Source organism: Taudactylus pleione, unplaced genomic scaffold, assembly GCF_031769625.1.
Source record: "Taudactylus pleione unplaced genomic scaffold, aTauple2 ptg000522l, whole genome shotgun sequence".
NCBI lineage: Eukaryota > Metazoa > Chordata > Amphibia > Anura > Myobatrachidae > Taudactylus > Taudactylus pleione.
In genome coordinates this window covers 869,322-883,761 of record NW_028284924.1, presented here as the reverse complement: position 1 = coordinate 883,761, position 14,440 = coordinate 869,322, and the positions used below count along the sequence as shown (strand labels likewise).

Below are 14,440 nucleotides of genomic sequence, written 5' to 3'. Positions count from 1 at the left end.
TCATTGATTGATAATAATTGAGAGACATTGAATATTTGGTTGGAATGGAGAGCCCCCATTGTCTGAGAAGGCTACGCAAGGCACCACTGGTTGTGAAGGAATGGAGAGATATTGATGATTTTGTTGAAATGGAGAGCCCCCATTGTCTATGAAGAGTAATGCTGCCCATCCACTACACGACATAGAAACGACAGCACGATTACGACATTGTAATCGTGCTGTCGTTTCTATGTCTGTGATTTGCCTATACTGAACGAGCAGTCGTTCAGTGCAGGCTCATCAATCATCTGGTAACATGCTGAACCTGACGTTATCGTCAGGTTGGCCAGCTTGTTTGCCCTATGATAGATGTCCAATACGACCGGCGTGCACGCGCATCGCTGGTCGTATTAGACATTAAACTGCACGATTTGCGGGCAATTACCAAGTGATTGAGCAATAACGATGGTCATTATCGCTCAATCGCTAGGTTTAATCGCCTAGTGGATGGGCAGTTTTAGAGAGAAAACACTTGTAGGGAAGTAATGGAGAGACTTTGATTATTTGGTTGGAATGGAGAGCCCCCATTGTCTGTGAAGGGTAAGAGAGGCACCACTGGTTGGAAAGTATTGGAAAGACATTGATGATTTGGTTGGAATGGAGCGTCCTCACTGTCTGGGAAGGATAAGAGAGACATCACTGGTTGGAAAATAATAGAGAGACATTAATGGTATGTAAAAAATGGAGAGTTCTCACTGCCTGGGAAGGAAAACAGATGCACCATTGGTTGGAAAGGAATGAAGAGTCCTCACTGTCTAATAAGGGGAAGAGAGACACCACTGGTTGTGAAGGAATGGAGAGACATTGATGATTTGGTTGAATAGAGAGCCCCCATTGTCTGGGATGGGTAAGAGAGGCACCACTGGTTGGGAAGGAATGGAGAGACATCAATAATTTGTTTGGAAGGAGAGCCCCCAATGTCTGGGTAGAGTAAGAGAGGCACCACTTGTTGGAAAGATACATTAATCCTTTTTGGTAAAAAAAAAAAAAAATGGAAGGGAGGAATTATGGTATTGACACTCGAGCAGAAATATAATTATGAAGTGGTAGAAATGAGAAAGGATTAATTATAAATATTTATATATGAATTTGAAGAAAGACTAAGATATAAAGGGGCTCCAACAGGAAGAGTAGAGGGCCATACCATAGAGGGGCTCTAACAGGAGGAATTACACAGACTGGTGGGATAGGACACAAGGGTTATTTAGAAATATTCAGAGACATAGAGAATAGAAGAGCTCAGGCAAATAGTTAGACAGAACGTTTGACAGGACGGTATAGGGAGGCACTGACTGGGGGGAATACAGAAGTACAACTCTGAGAGGATACAACTTTGGAAAGGGAAGAGAACAAGTTGTGGAAAAGGGTACCTGGTATAAAAATCAAAGTACAGACTTCTCTTCCTAGACAGCCAGAAATCAAATAAACGTAACATGAATATTATGCAGAGTAACAGTGTAGTATATTATGTACAATGCACAGTAATTCTGAATTACAGTATGTACACTGCAGAGTAATAAATCTACCTGGTAGAACAACGAAAGTGCCTGGTATTACATAAATAAATGGAAAGAGATAGGCACATATACAAACTTGCCATGTGTCTGAATAAACTGCCCCTTAATATAGAGAACTGATGGATACAGTAATACTATTCAATGGCTTTCATTTAATAATAATCATTTTAGTAATGCTCTCTTAGGGGTATATTTACTGCAGTGCGGGTTTTTAGAAGTGGAAATGTTGCCCATAGCAACCAATCAGATTCTACTTAACATTTATTTAGCACCTTGTAGAAGATAATAGCTAGAATCTGATTGGTTGCTATGGGCAACATCTTCACTTCTAAAAACCCACATTTTAGTAAATCTACCCCTTAACGTGGTCTTTATACAACGTACGCAATACCATTTCTAGCTCTAAATAGACCTGGGGAGACTGTTCGCCTCCGTTCAAGGCCACTATAGCGGCTTATCAAAGCTTAGCGAATCCTGAGCTTGAGGCCTATCGTGGATCACTGAGCACCACCTAATATCATACTGCCCTTAGAATTAGAAAGGAGAGCAGAAAACGCTAATCAGCAAGTTCTCAGAGGAGGACACAGGGGGGTGATTCAGTACTGGACGGAATTGGAAAGCTGCATGGAAGCAGCTTTGCAATTCCGTCCTTGCAAACATGCAAATGTACTGGAAGCAAAGAAGGAACAGAGAAACTCTTTCTGGTGCACGCTTGAGAAAAATGTATGTGTGTATTAAAACGTAACTTTTAGTAAATACAGTTAATAAGTATATAACATAAAAAAACTAAATCAGATGTGTAAAATTCTCATCTGAGAGCAGGAGGTGTTGCGATCCCAGCACTGCGACCGAGGTCACAGGCTGAGATAACCATGGCCACCATCGGTCGCGATGGTGGACGGCGCCGAGCCAGTTGAGTCAGCCCCTGGCCTTTCCACTCATGGAAAATGGGGCAGACATGCCCCCATTTCTGGGAACGCAGATCGTCCATGCCCCCACACCGCTCCCGTTAAATGCCTCTGCCTGTCGATCAGCAGAACAGGTCCTGTGCACGCGCAGATTCCCAATAATTGGGAATGCTAAATTAGACCTAAAGACCATTAATAATTGACCCAAAAACCTACTATACCCTGGCCCAGAGATAAGAGCCGACCCTGAATTGATAACTGGGGTCGAAATGCACTGTTTACACACCCCATGCAGCACCATCGGTTTGTTGCTCCTGTTGGGCGCGATCAGCTTCCGGCGCACTGTTTCAGCTTGCACCACCTGGGGAGGTGCGAGCTGAAATGGGAGAAAAGTGACCTGTTTGGGCGCCCAAACAGCACTTTTTGCAATCACGCCCAGCACTGTGGTAGGGGTGGAGCCGTTTTACGGGCTAAACCTGACCTCTATGGAAGCAATCAGCGTGAAAATGGGCATCAATTGAATAGCGCCCCGCGATCTCCTGTCACTTTAGACAGGAGATCGGGCGCGCTATAACAATAGAATGCCGCCCTGTGAATATCTGCACAAAGGGCCTGATTCAGAGATGGACGTAATGCTGATATTTTCGCAGAACGAGCGATTATTTGCTATTGCATATGTGCGAAGACGGCACTGGGCGCGCATGGCGATTGTATTGCGATTACTCTCATACACAGGAACCACTCGCAAAGTGAGTGAAAGGTAGTCAGTGTTTGGCGGTGGTAACAGGGGAGGGGGGTGTTTATAAAAACGCAGGCGTGTCTGACCATTTAAACGCGTACATAAATTAGCCACTGCGACTGGTTTTGGGGTATGAGAGTTCTCTACGTGTCATGAGAGCTGCAGTGTGTGGGGCTGATTAGACGTGACTTACATGCTGCGTGACTGGATGATGTGTAGAGATAGAACCGATGTTTACACTGTTGTACGTCGTCGGACGGATATGAGAAGGCAGCAGGCGGCGTCCCTATGCTGGGCTGTGCTTTGGAAGTCATCAGCATATTTTAGCAACTGCGATCCGTGAGAGTATGCAGCTGCGATTGCATTACCATCCGTCTCTGAATCAGGCCCAAAGTAAGTTAATTAGCTTTCGATAAAAATAAACCCTAATGTGTAGGCGTATGTGTACATGTGGTAAGGAATATAGGGCCTGATTCAGACCCGGTCGCAAGCGCAGAATGCTCGCAACAGGGTCGATGTTTGACCACTGGGCATGCGCACGACGGAGCCGGCTCCATCGTGCGCATGCGCAAGACCCGGCTAGCGACGGGTGCTCCGTCGCTCCGGGTCTCGCACCAAAGGGGGCGAGCTATCGATGGTGATTGACAGCTCGCCCCGTATGTTAGATGGGCAGGGGGGGTGTTATAAATCCTACACATTTCACCTGATTTGGATGAAATTACCCTCAAATTACATCTGAAAGTCTGCAGTTAAAGCACATCTTGTTTGTTTCATTTCAAAGAAATTGTGGTGGTGAATAGAGGCCAAAATATGAAAATTCTGTCAATGTCCCAATATTTATGCACCTGACTGTATGTGTGCGCTATATAAATAAAGGATGGACATTGGGAACACTGGAGCTCATTCAGATCCCCCCGCTAAGATGCATACTCTCGCTGCTGCCAATGGTATGCAGTGTGTAATCATTGTGCGTATACATCGCAGTGCGCGTGCGCATACCTTAGCGAAAGTTCACAATGCGTTAGCTCGCTGCACATAAAAAACGGGGGAGTGGAGGTGCAAACGCAGGCGTGCCTGAGCATCTCAACGGCGTTTTAGACGTCTGCATAATTATAAGACAGCATCATAGTACACGTCACCTGGCTTGTTTTTACACTGAAGTGCTCGCAGTGCTTGCGGCAGGGTATGGTCAACCTCAAGCGCTGCGATCGCATCCTATGTACCGATGGTTGCATACACTTCCTGGACATGACGTGCACAAGTGAGCGGCTTAAAACAGGCTGGTGGGTGTCTGCATACACTGTGTGATCGCTCTGAGCGTGCTAATGCATTGCTGTGCGGTAGCGCTGCCTCCGCTAATTTGCATACACATCGTGCGAGCGATCACATCCAGAGAGCGGCTCTGAATCAGCTCCCCTAATCATTGGAGACAATGGCCCTCATTCAGAGGCACTCGCAAAATGCGAGCGCTCGTTCTGAATGTGGGCGGCCGCTTGTATTTTGAAGTGCGGCCTCCTGGTCGCTAGCTAAACTGTGGGTTACCACCCACAGCTTTAACGACTGACCAGGTTGATGGTCGGGGCTTGTGACGAGACCCTAAGGTTGGTTCTCGGCAACGGCAAGCCCCAGGGAGCTTCCTGCTCTGATTGAGCAGGAAGCTCCCCACTGACATCACTGCTGATGTCAGTGCGGCCGCCCACAAAACGGCAGGCGTTCCTTAAGGAACGCTTCCGTTTGTGAAACCACCCCTCGCCACGCCTACAAAGCGGGGCAAGCATTTGATCTACATTGACAGCCGCCCCTTTTGTAGTGAGCTCCAGAGCGAGAGAATCTCTCTCTTGCTCCGGGGCTTGCGCACTCGCAGTGCGGTCACTGCGCGGGCGCCGGGTCTAAACATCGACAAACGCCTAAAAAAATCATTGCCTGGAGTGGAAATACGACTCAAACATCGCACCAGATGCAGACAGACTGGGGAGGCGTAACAAACCACTATCGCATCTCATTCTGAAATGCTATTCAGCTTAATTCCTAGATTACACCTTAATTGCAGTGATCATTTCCGCTGATATGGCAGCATGTGTGAGACCTGTCATGATCCCATCACAATGGATCAGTCGGCTATCGAGCGTGTTGATTAATGAAGATAGAAGATTACTGCATGAAGGCCTCAGTGACATGGACTGGACTGAGAGCCAATAGACTCTTGTCCAGTTGGCCAACCATCTGCCACCATACATGGATATTAGGGTACGATCATCTGGGAGCAGAATAATAATTGGTCATATATATCCTCTACAGCCCTGTTAAGCGTCATCATACATATAATCTCCGTTGTCTCTTACCTTCTCTGTCTATAGGTCAGCATTGCCTCTGAAATAAAAAGCTGATGTGAAACAGAGGCCCCTGCGATGTACTGAGCCACTCTCCCTGCCATATCAAGCCGATCTGTGGGTGATAGAGGAATAAAGCATATGCATCATGTAATACTCCATAAAGGCTTCCCTGTAATGCCTCGTACTTTTCCATATAACTCCTCTCTATAGCCCATTGTATTATTCCATATAACTCCTAACTATACCTCCTTCCATTACTGTACATAACCGATCCCTAAAACTTCTCTCTATAGCCCATTGTATTATTCCATAATACTCCTAACTATACCTCCTTCCATTACTGTATATAACCGATCCCTAAAACTCCTCTTTATAGCCCATTGTATTATTCCATATAACTCCTAACTATACCTCCTTCCATTACTGTATATAACCGATCCCTAAAACTCCTCTCTATAGCCCATTGTATTATTCCACAATACTCCTAACTATACCTCCTTACATTACTGTATATAACCGATCCCTATAACTCCTCCCATTACTTCATACAGTCCCTCCCTGTAACTCATTTAATATAACCCCTCCTTATAACTCCATATAAAGCATCCTATTACATTATAAAACTCCTTATAATTTATTCTATTACTCTATATCCCTGGCTATAGCTCCTCCTATTATTACATATAACCCCTCCCCATAACCCTATATAAAGCACCCTATTACATTATAAAACTCCTTATAATTTCTTCTATTACTCTATATCCCTGGCCATAGCTCCTCCTATTACTACATATAACCCCTCCCTATAACTCCATATAAAGCATCCTATTACATTATAAAACTCCTTATAATTTGTTCTATTACTCTATATCCATGGCTATAGCTCCTCCTATTACTACATATAACCCCTCCCTATAACTCCATATAAAGCACCCTATTACATTATAAAACTCCTTATAATTTCTTCTAGTACTCTATATAACTGGCTATAGCTCCTCCTATTACTACATATAACCCCTCCCTATAACTCCATATAAAGCATCCTATTACATTATAAAACTCCTTATAATTTCTTCTATTACACTATATCCCTGGCTATAGCTCCTCCTATTACTACATATAACCCCTCCCTATAACTCCATATAAAGCATCCTATTACATTATAAAACTCCTTATAATTTCTTCTAGTACTCTATATAACTGCCTATAGCTCCTCCTATTACTACATATAACCCCTCCCTATAACTCCATATAAAGCATCCTATTACATTATAAAACTCCTTATAATTTCTTCTAGTACTCTATATAACTGGCTATAGCTCCTCCTATTACTACATATAACCCCTCCCTATAACTCCATATAAAGCATCTTATTACATTATAAAACTCCTTCTAATTTCTTCTATTACTCTATATAACTGGCTATAGCTCCTCCTATTACTACATATAACCCCTCCCTATAACTCCATATAAAGCATCCTATTACATTATAAAACTCCTTAGAATTTCTTCTAGTACTCTATATAACTGGCTATAGCTCCTCCTACTATTACATATAAGCCCTCCCTATAACTCCATATAAAGCATCCTATTACATTATAAAACTCCTTATAATTTCTTCTAGTACTCTATATAACTGGCTATAGCTCCTCTTACTATTACATATAACCCCTCCCTATAACTCCATATAAAGCATCCTATTACATTATAAAACTCCTTATAATTTATTCTATTACTCTATGGGGGTCATTCAGACCCGGTCATTAGCGCCGATGCGCTCGGACCGGGTCGATGGCCCCCCACAGAGCATGCGCACGACGGCGCCGTCGTGCGCATGCGTGAGACCCGCTACGACCGACAGTGCTGGTCGTAGCGGGTCTCGATCCAAAGGGGGCGAGCTGTCGATGTTGATAGACAGCTCGCCCCGTTTGGAAGGTCGGGCCGGGGGGGGTGGCAGCCGTTTGGGGGAGGCCCCACTGACATCACTAGTGATGTCAGTGAAGAGCTTCCGGCTTAGACAGAGCCCGAAGCTCTCCGGGGCTTACGACAAGGGAGACCCTACCCTAGGGTCTCGTCGTAAGCCCCGATGGTCGCGATGGTCTCTGACCATCGCGACCATCACCTGAGCGGTCGTTAGAGCTGTGGGTGTTAACCCACAGCCTAACGACCGCAACAGAGGGGGGCGGTCAGGATGCAAGTCGCCGCCCAGTTTCTGAGCGACCGATTGCATCCTCCGACTGCCTCTGAATGAGGCCCAATATCCCTGGCTATAGCTCCTCCTATTACTACATATAACCCCTCCCTATAACTCCATATAAAGCACCCTATTACATTATAAAACTCCTTAGAATTTATTCTATTACTCTATATCCCTGGCAATAGCTCCTCCTACTATTACATATAACCCCTCCCTATAACTCCATATAAAGCACCCTATTACATTATAAAACTCCTTATAATTTGTTCTATTACTCTATATCCATGGCTATAGCTCCTCCTATTACTACATATAACCCCTCCCCATAACCTATATAAAGCATCCTATTACATTATAAAACTCCTTATAATTTATTCTATTACTCTATATCCCTGGCTATAGCTCCTCCTATTATTACATATAACCCCTCCCCATAACCTATATAAAGCATCCTATTACATTATAAAACTCCTTATAATTTGTTCTATTACTCTATATCCATGGCTATAGCTCCTCCTATTACTACATATAACCCCTCCCCATAACCTATATAAAGCATCCTATTACATTATAAAACTCCTTATAATTTATTCTATTACTCTATATCCCTGGCTATAGCTCCTCCTATTATTACATATAACCCCTCCCTATAACTCCATATAAAGCATCCTATGACATTATAAAACTCCTTATAATTTGTTCTATTACTCTATATCCATGGCTATAGCTCCTCCTATTACTACATATAACCCCTCCCCATAACCTATATAAAGCATCCTATTACATTATAAAACTCCTTAGAATTTATTCTATTACTCTATATCCCTGGCTATAGCTCCTCCTATTATTACATATAACCCCTCCCCATAACCTATATAAAGCACCCTATTACATTATAAAACTCCTTAGAATTTATTCTATTACTCTATATCCCTGGCTATAGCTCCTCCTATTATTACATATAACCCCTCCCTATAACTCCATATAAAGCATCCTATTACATTATAAAACTCCTTATAATTTGTTCTATTACTCTATATCCCTGGCTATAGCTCCTCCTATTATTACATATAACCCCTCCCTATAACTCCATATAAAGCATCCTATGACATTATAAAACTCCTTATAATTTGTTCTATTACTCTATATCCATGGCTATAGCTCCTCCTATTACTACATATAACCCCTCCCCATAACCTATATAAAGCATCCTATTACATTATAAAACTCCTTAGAATTTATTCTATTAGGGAGGGGTTATATGTAATAATAGGAGGAGCTATAGCCAGGGATATAGAGTAATAGAATAAATTATAAGGAGTTTTATAATGTAATAGGATGCATTATATAGGTTATGGGGAGGGGTTATATGTAATAATAGGAGGAGCTATAGCCAGGGATATAGATAATAGAATAAATTATAAGGAGTTTTATAATGTAATAGGATGCTTTATATGGAGTTATAGGGAGGGGTTATATGTAATAATAGGAGGAGCTATAGCCAGGGATATAGAGTAATAGAATAAATTCTAAGTTACTCTATATCCCTGGCTATAGCTCCTCCTATTATTACATATAACCCCTCCCCATAACCTATATAATGCATCCTATTACATTATAAAACTCCTTATAATTTATTCTATTACTCTATATCCCTGGCTATAGCTCCTCCTATTATTACATATAACCCCTCCCTATAACTCCATATAAAGCATCCTATTACATTATAAAACTCCTTATAATTTGTTCTATTACTCTATATCCATGGCTATAGCTCCTCCTATTACTACATATAACCCCTCCCCATAACCTATATAAAGCATCCTATTACATTATAAAACTCCTTAGAATTTATTCTATTACTCTATATCCCTGGCTATAGCTCCTCCTATTATTACATATAACCCCTCCCTATAACTCCATATAAAGCATCCTATTACATTATAAAACTCCTTATAATTTATTCTATTACTCTATATCCCTGGCTATAGCTCCTTCTATTATTACATATAACCCCTCCCTATAACTCCATATAAAGCACCCTATTACATTATAAAACTCCTTATAATTTATTCTATTACTCTATATCCCTGGCTATAGCTCCTCCTATTATTACATATAACCCCTCCCTATAACTCCATATAAAGCATCGTATTACATTATAAAACTCCTTATAATTTATTCTATTACTCTATATCCCTGGCCATAGCTCCTCCTATTATTACATATAACCCCTGCTTTGAAAAACTTCTACTACACCATATAAAACCCTCTCTATAATATTCTTATCTCTTCCTCTTATTGCTCCATATAAATCTTTCTTAAAACTCTTGAAATTACTCCATATAAACCACTTTCTATTACTCCTCCCACCACGTCTTATAACCAATAATTAGAACTAATTTAATTCCTCCTAATAGCCCCTGCATATCTTTCATGTAACACCCCCTATTATTTAACATAATTCCCCCTTTTCACTTCTATAATTACAGATAGCCGGTTTCTATAATTCTACAGTACATCATAGAACCCCTTCTAATTTCAACTATTACTACATATGTATATATCCCTGAATATAACGCCTTCTATTACTTCATATAACACTTCTCGCTGCATTGTGCCCCAGGCTTAAGTGCTGCTCCACCAGGAGAGGTCAGTCTGAGTAAATAGAGGTAGCATAGGGAAACACACCCGAATTAGGAGGCTCTCCGTGGCTGAACAAGTCTCTCCATGCTGCGTCCATAAATAAGGAGTTGTATTTACTATCTACCGATGCCAGGTACTTTGCCACAGGATGAGGACCTGAATGAAAGAAGACCAAGATAAAATAAGTACATGGCTGCTCAGAATGTTAGTCGGAATTGAGCCGTCGGAGCCTTTGTAACTGCCTACACAGACACAATCGCAGGCTGAGGCATGCCTCTGAAACAGGATGTGCCTGCGTTTGAAGCATCCCCCCATTACCTCCCACAAATGCTCACAGACTGTCAATCATTATGCGTCCAAATCCTCACTGCGACCACCATCGGTAATCCATCGGGAAGCATGCACAGTCCAAAAATCTGCTCTCGACCTGCAAACATGGGCACTGCGTTCACCTCTTAATCAGACCACCTATGAATATTTCCTCTACGAGACTACTGTATGTTCATTAAAAGTAACCCAACTGATGACAAGGTATGCTGATCCAGAAAATCTGAGTTACAGGTATTGGTGGTAACAGGTCCCACTGTATGGTAAGTCTGACTCTCTATCACATTGGAAGCTGGATATATGTGGCGAGTACAAAGTTAGAGGACACAAATAAATACAATAAAGACACTTACTCCAAAGCCATTCACCTGCCGAATTGGTGACAAGCCGTATACAGTGTGGATATATACACTCACCCAGTGGAAGTATGAGGAAGCGCAGATAGTTCAGCCAATCCGGAGTTTTCCCAGCCAGCTGTTCCACAAAGAACCAGAGGATCACACTAAAGTAACTCTGGTCTCCAGCAATGAGGACTTTAACTGGAGGAGGCATCAGCGAGTTACAGTTACAGCTGGGGAGAAAACACAGCAACCTCTCAGCTATCACTCAGCAACCACACGACAATAATTCAGCTATCAACTATCACTTAGCAATAATTCAGCAACCACTCAGCAGGGAGTTTACACAGAGAAGGACTTTGACTCAGGTCCATAACAAAGACAAATAGTAGCTTCCAGGGCTAAGGCAATAGTAAGGCTGGGGGCGGACACAATAAGGGATATTGGAGTAGACTGAGAAGGAGTAACACAAGGATGGGGCACGACCTGACACCCAAACTATTGCTGGCACACAGTATGTTGCTGGGGGCTATAGCAGCCTCCATTCCCATCAGGATTGCACTCATGGGCTCAGATGCATCCAGAATTGTATTAGTATGAGGGACTTCAGAAGTTCAGTGTGAAATGAGCATCACAGAGAAATGAGGCAAGGTAACAACAATACATGAACAAAGGAGAAACAGGGTACACAATGGGTCAGGATAAGATCATAAGTAAGTCAGTTACTCAGGATAAATGAAGCCACAGACTGACACAAGACAAGGAGACATAAGGCCAAAGACTGGAACTAAGACTGACACAAAAAACTAGAACAAGATTTAAAATATAACTTAAGCTGGGTAAACACTGGGTGATATATCAGGCGTTCAATCGAACAGCCGATATATCGTGAGTGTGTTGGCGTGCTTGTACCCCCGAAATGTCTGTGAACGACGTCATTCATAGACATATTGCATCTGCTCTTAATCACAGCAGATGGCCAATATATCTGCAGATCTATCAGCTCATCTGGCTGTGTGTACGGGCAGTACACTTACTGCAGGAACCGCCGGAGACTGGGCGACCAGTTGTGATGTCAGGGAACACACATCAAGCGGCCAATCGGTAAGTCTGTATAGCTTACCTGATCTGCCGCTTTGTCCGTGTGGATCCACCTGTCGGCACAGTGTGTACTTAACTTTTAGGTTAGTCACAGAAAAGGGTGAAAGGCTCCAGCAATTTCCAATCTACCATCAAGGATAGATGGCTACATAAGACAGTATGATTGGTACATACACCATCTCTGGATACAGTCACTATGTAACACACAGCATGACCGGTACATACACTATAGCTGGACACAGTCAGTACAGAACTTACAGTATGATTGGTACATACACTATATATGTATACAGTCACTATGTAACACACAGCATGACCGGTACATACACTATAGCTGGACACAGTCAGTACAGAACTTACAGTATGATTGGTACATACACTATATATGTATACAGTCACTATGTAACACACAGCATGACCGGTACATACACTATAGCTGTACACAGTCAGTACAGAACTTACAGTATGATTGGTACATACACTATATATGCATACAGTCACTATGTAACACACAGCATGACCGGTACATACACTATAGCTGGATACAGTTACTACAGAACACACAGTATGACTGGTACATACACTATAGCTGGATACAGTCACTACAGAACACACAGTATGACTGGTACATACACCATCTCTGGATACAGTCACTATGTAACACACAGCATAACCAGTACATACACTATAGCTGGACACAGTCACTACAGAACACACAGTATGACCGGTACATACACTATAGCTGGATACAGTCACTACAGAACACACAGTATGACTGGTACATACACCGTCTCTGGATACAGTCACTATGTAACACACAGCATATCCAGTACATACACTATAGCTGGAAAAAGTCACTACAGAACTCACAGTATGATTGGTACATACACTATATATGCATACAGTCACTATGTAACACACAGCATGACGGGTACATACACTATAGCTGGATATAGTCACCACAGAACTCACAGTATGATTGGTACATACACTATAGCTGGATACAGTTACTACAGAACACACAGTATGACTGATACATACACTATATCTGGATACAGTCACTACAGAACACACAGTATGACTGGTACATACACTATACCTGGATATAGTCACCACAGAACTCACAGTATGATTGGTACATACACTATAGCTGGATACAGTTACTACAGAACACACAGTATGACTGGTACATACACTATAGCTGGATACAGTCACTACAGAACACACAGTATGACTGGTACATACACCATCTCTGGATACAGTCAATATGTAACACACAGCATAACCAGTACATACACTATAGCTGGACACAGTCACTACAGAACTCACGGTATGATTGGTACATACATTATAGCTGGACACAGTACAGAACTCACAGTATGATTGGTACATACACTATATATGTATACAGTCACTATGTAACACACAGCATGACCGGTACATACACTATAGCTGGACACAGTCACTACAGAACTCACAGTATGATTGGTACATACACTATAGCTGGATATAGTCACTACAGAACTCACAGTATGATTGGTACATACACTATAGCTGGATACAGTCACTACAGAACACACAGTATGACTGGTACATACACCATCTCTAGATACAGTCACTATGTAACACACAGCATAACCGGGACATACACTATAGCTGGACACAGTCACTACAGAACTCACAGTATGATTGGTACATACACTATAGCTGGATACAGTCACTACAGAACTCACAGTATGATTGATACATACACTATAGCTGGATATAGTTACTACAGAACTCACAGTATGATTGGTACATACACTATAGCTGAATACAGTCACTACAGAACACACAGTATGACTGGTACATATATTATAGCTGGATATAGTCACTACAGAACTCACAGTATGATTGGTACATACACTATAGCTGGATACAGTCACTACAGAACACACAGTATGATTGGTACATACACCATCTCTGGATACAGTCACTATGTAACACACAGCATAACTGGGACATACACTATAGCTGGACACAGTCGCTACAGAACTCACAGTATGATTGGTAGATACACTATAGCTAGATATAGTCACTACAGAACTCACAGTTTTACCGGTACATACACTATATCTGGATACAGTTACTACAGAACACCCAGTATGATACACTTTACCTGGATACAGTCACTACAGAACACCCAGTATGACCGGTACATACACTATAGCTGGATACAGTCACTATAGAACACACAGTATGGTACACTTTACCTGGATACAATCACTACAGAACACCCAGTATGACCGGTACATA

General features: G+C 42.1%; 1 protein-coding gene across 4 annotated transcripts in view; it reads right to left on the bottom strand.

Annotated features, from left to right (window-relative positions):
- Nucleotides 1-14,440, bottom strand: part of LOC148501272 (phosphofurin acidic cluster sorting protein 2-like) — a 137,691-nt gene that overhangs the window by 42,123 nt on the left and 81,128 nt on the right. For 2 of the 4 annotated variants that reach the window (XM_088450675.1, XM_088450676.1), the window contains exons 16-19: nt 11,123-11,277; nt 10,425-10,535; nt 5,546-5,648; nt 1,410-1,442 (exon numbers count right to left, since the gene is read on the bottom strand). In XM_088450675.1, the coding sequence (XP_088306801.1) occupies nt 1,410-1,442; nt 5,546-5,648; nt 10,425-10,535; nt 11,123-11,277 (402 nt within the window). The remainder of the gene's footprint in view (nt 1-1,409; nt 1,443-5,545; nt 5,649-10,424; nt 10,536-11,122; nt 11,278-14,440) is intronic. The other 2 variants (XM_088450677.1, XM_088450678.1) reach the window with 1 other exon arrangement.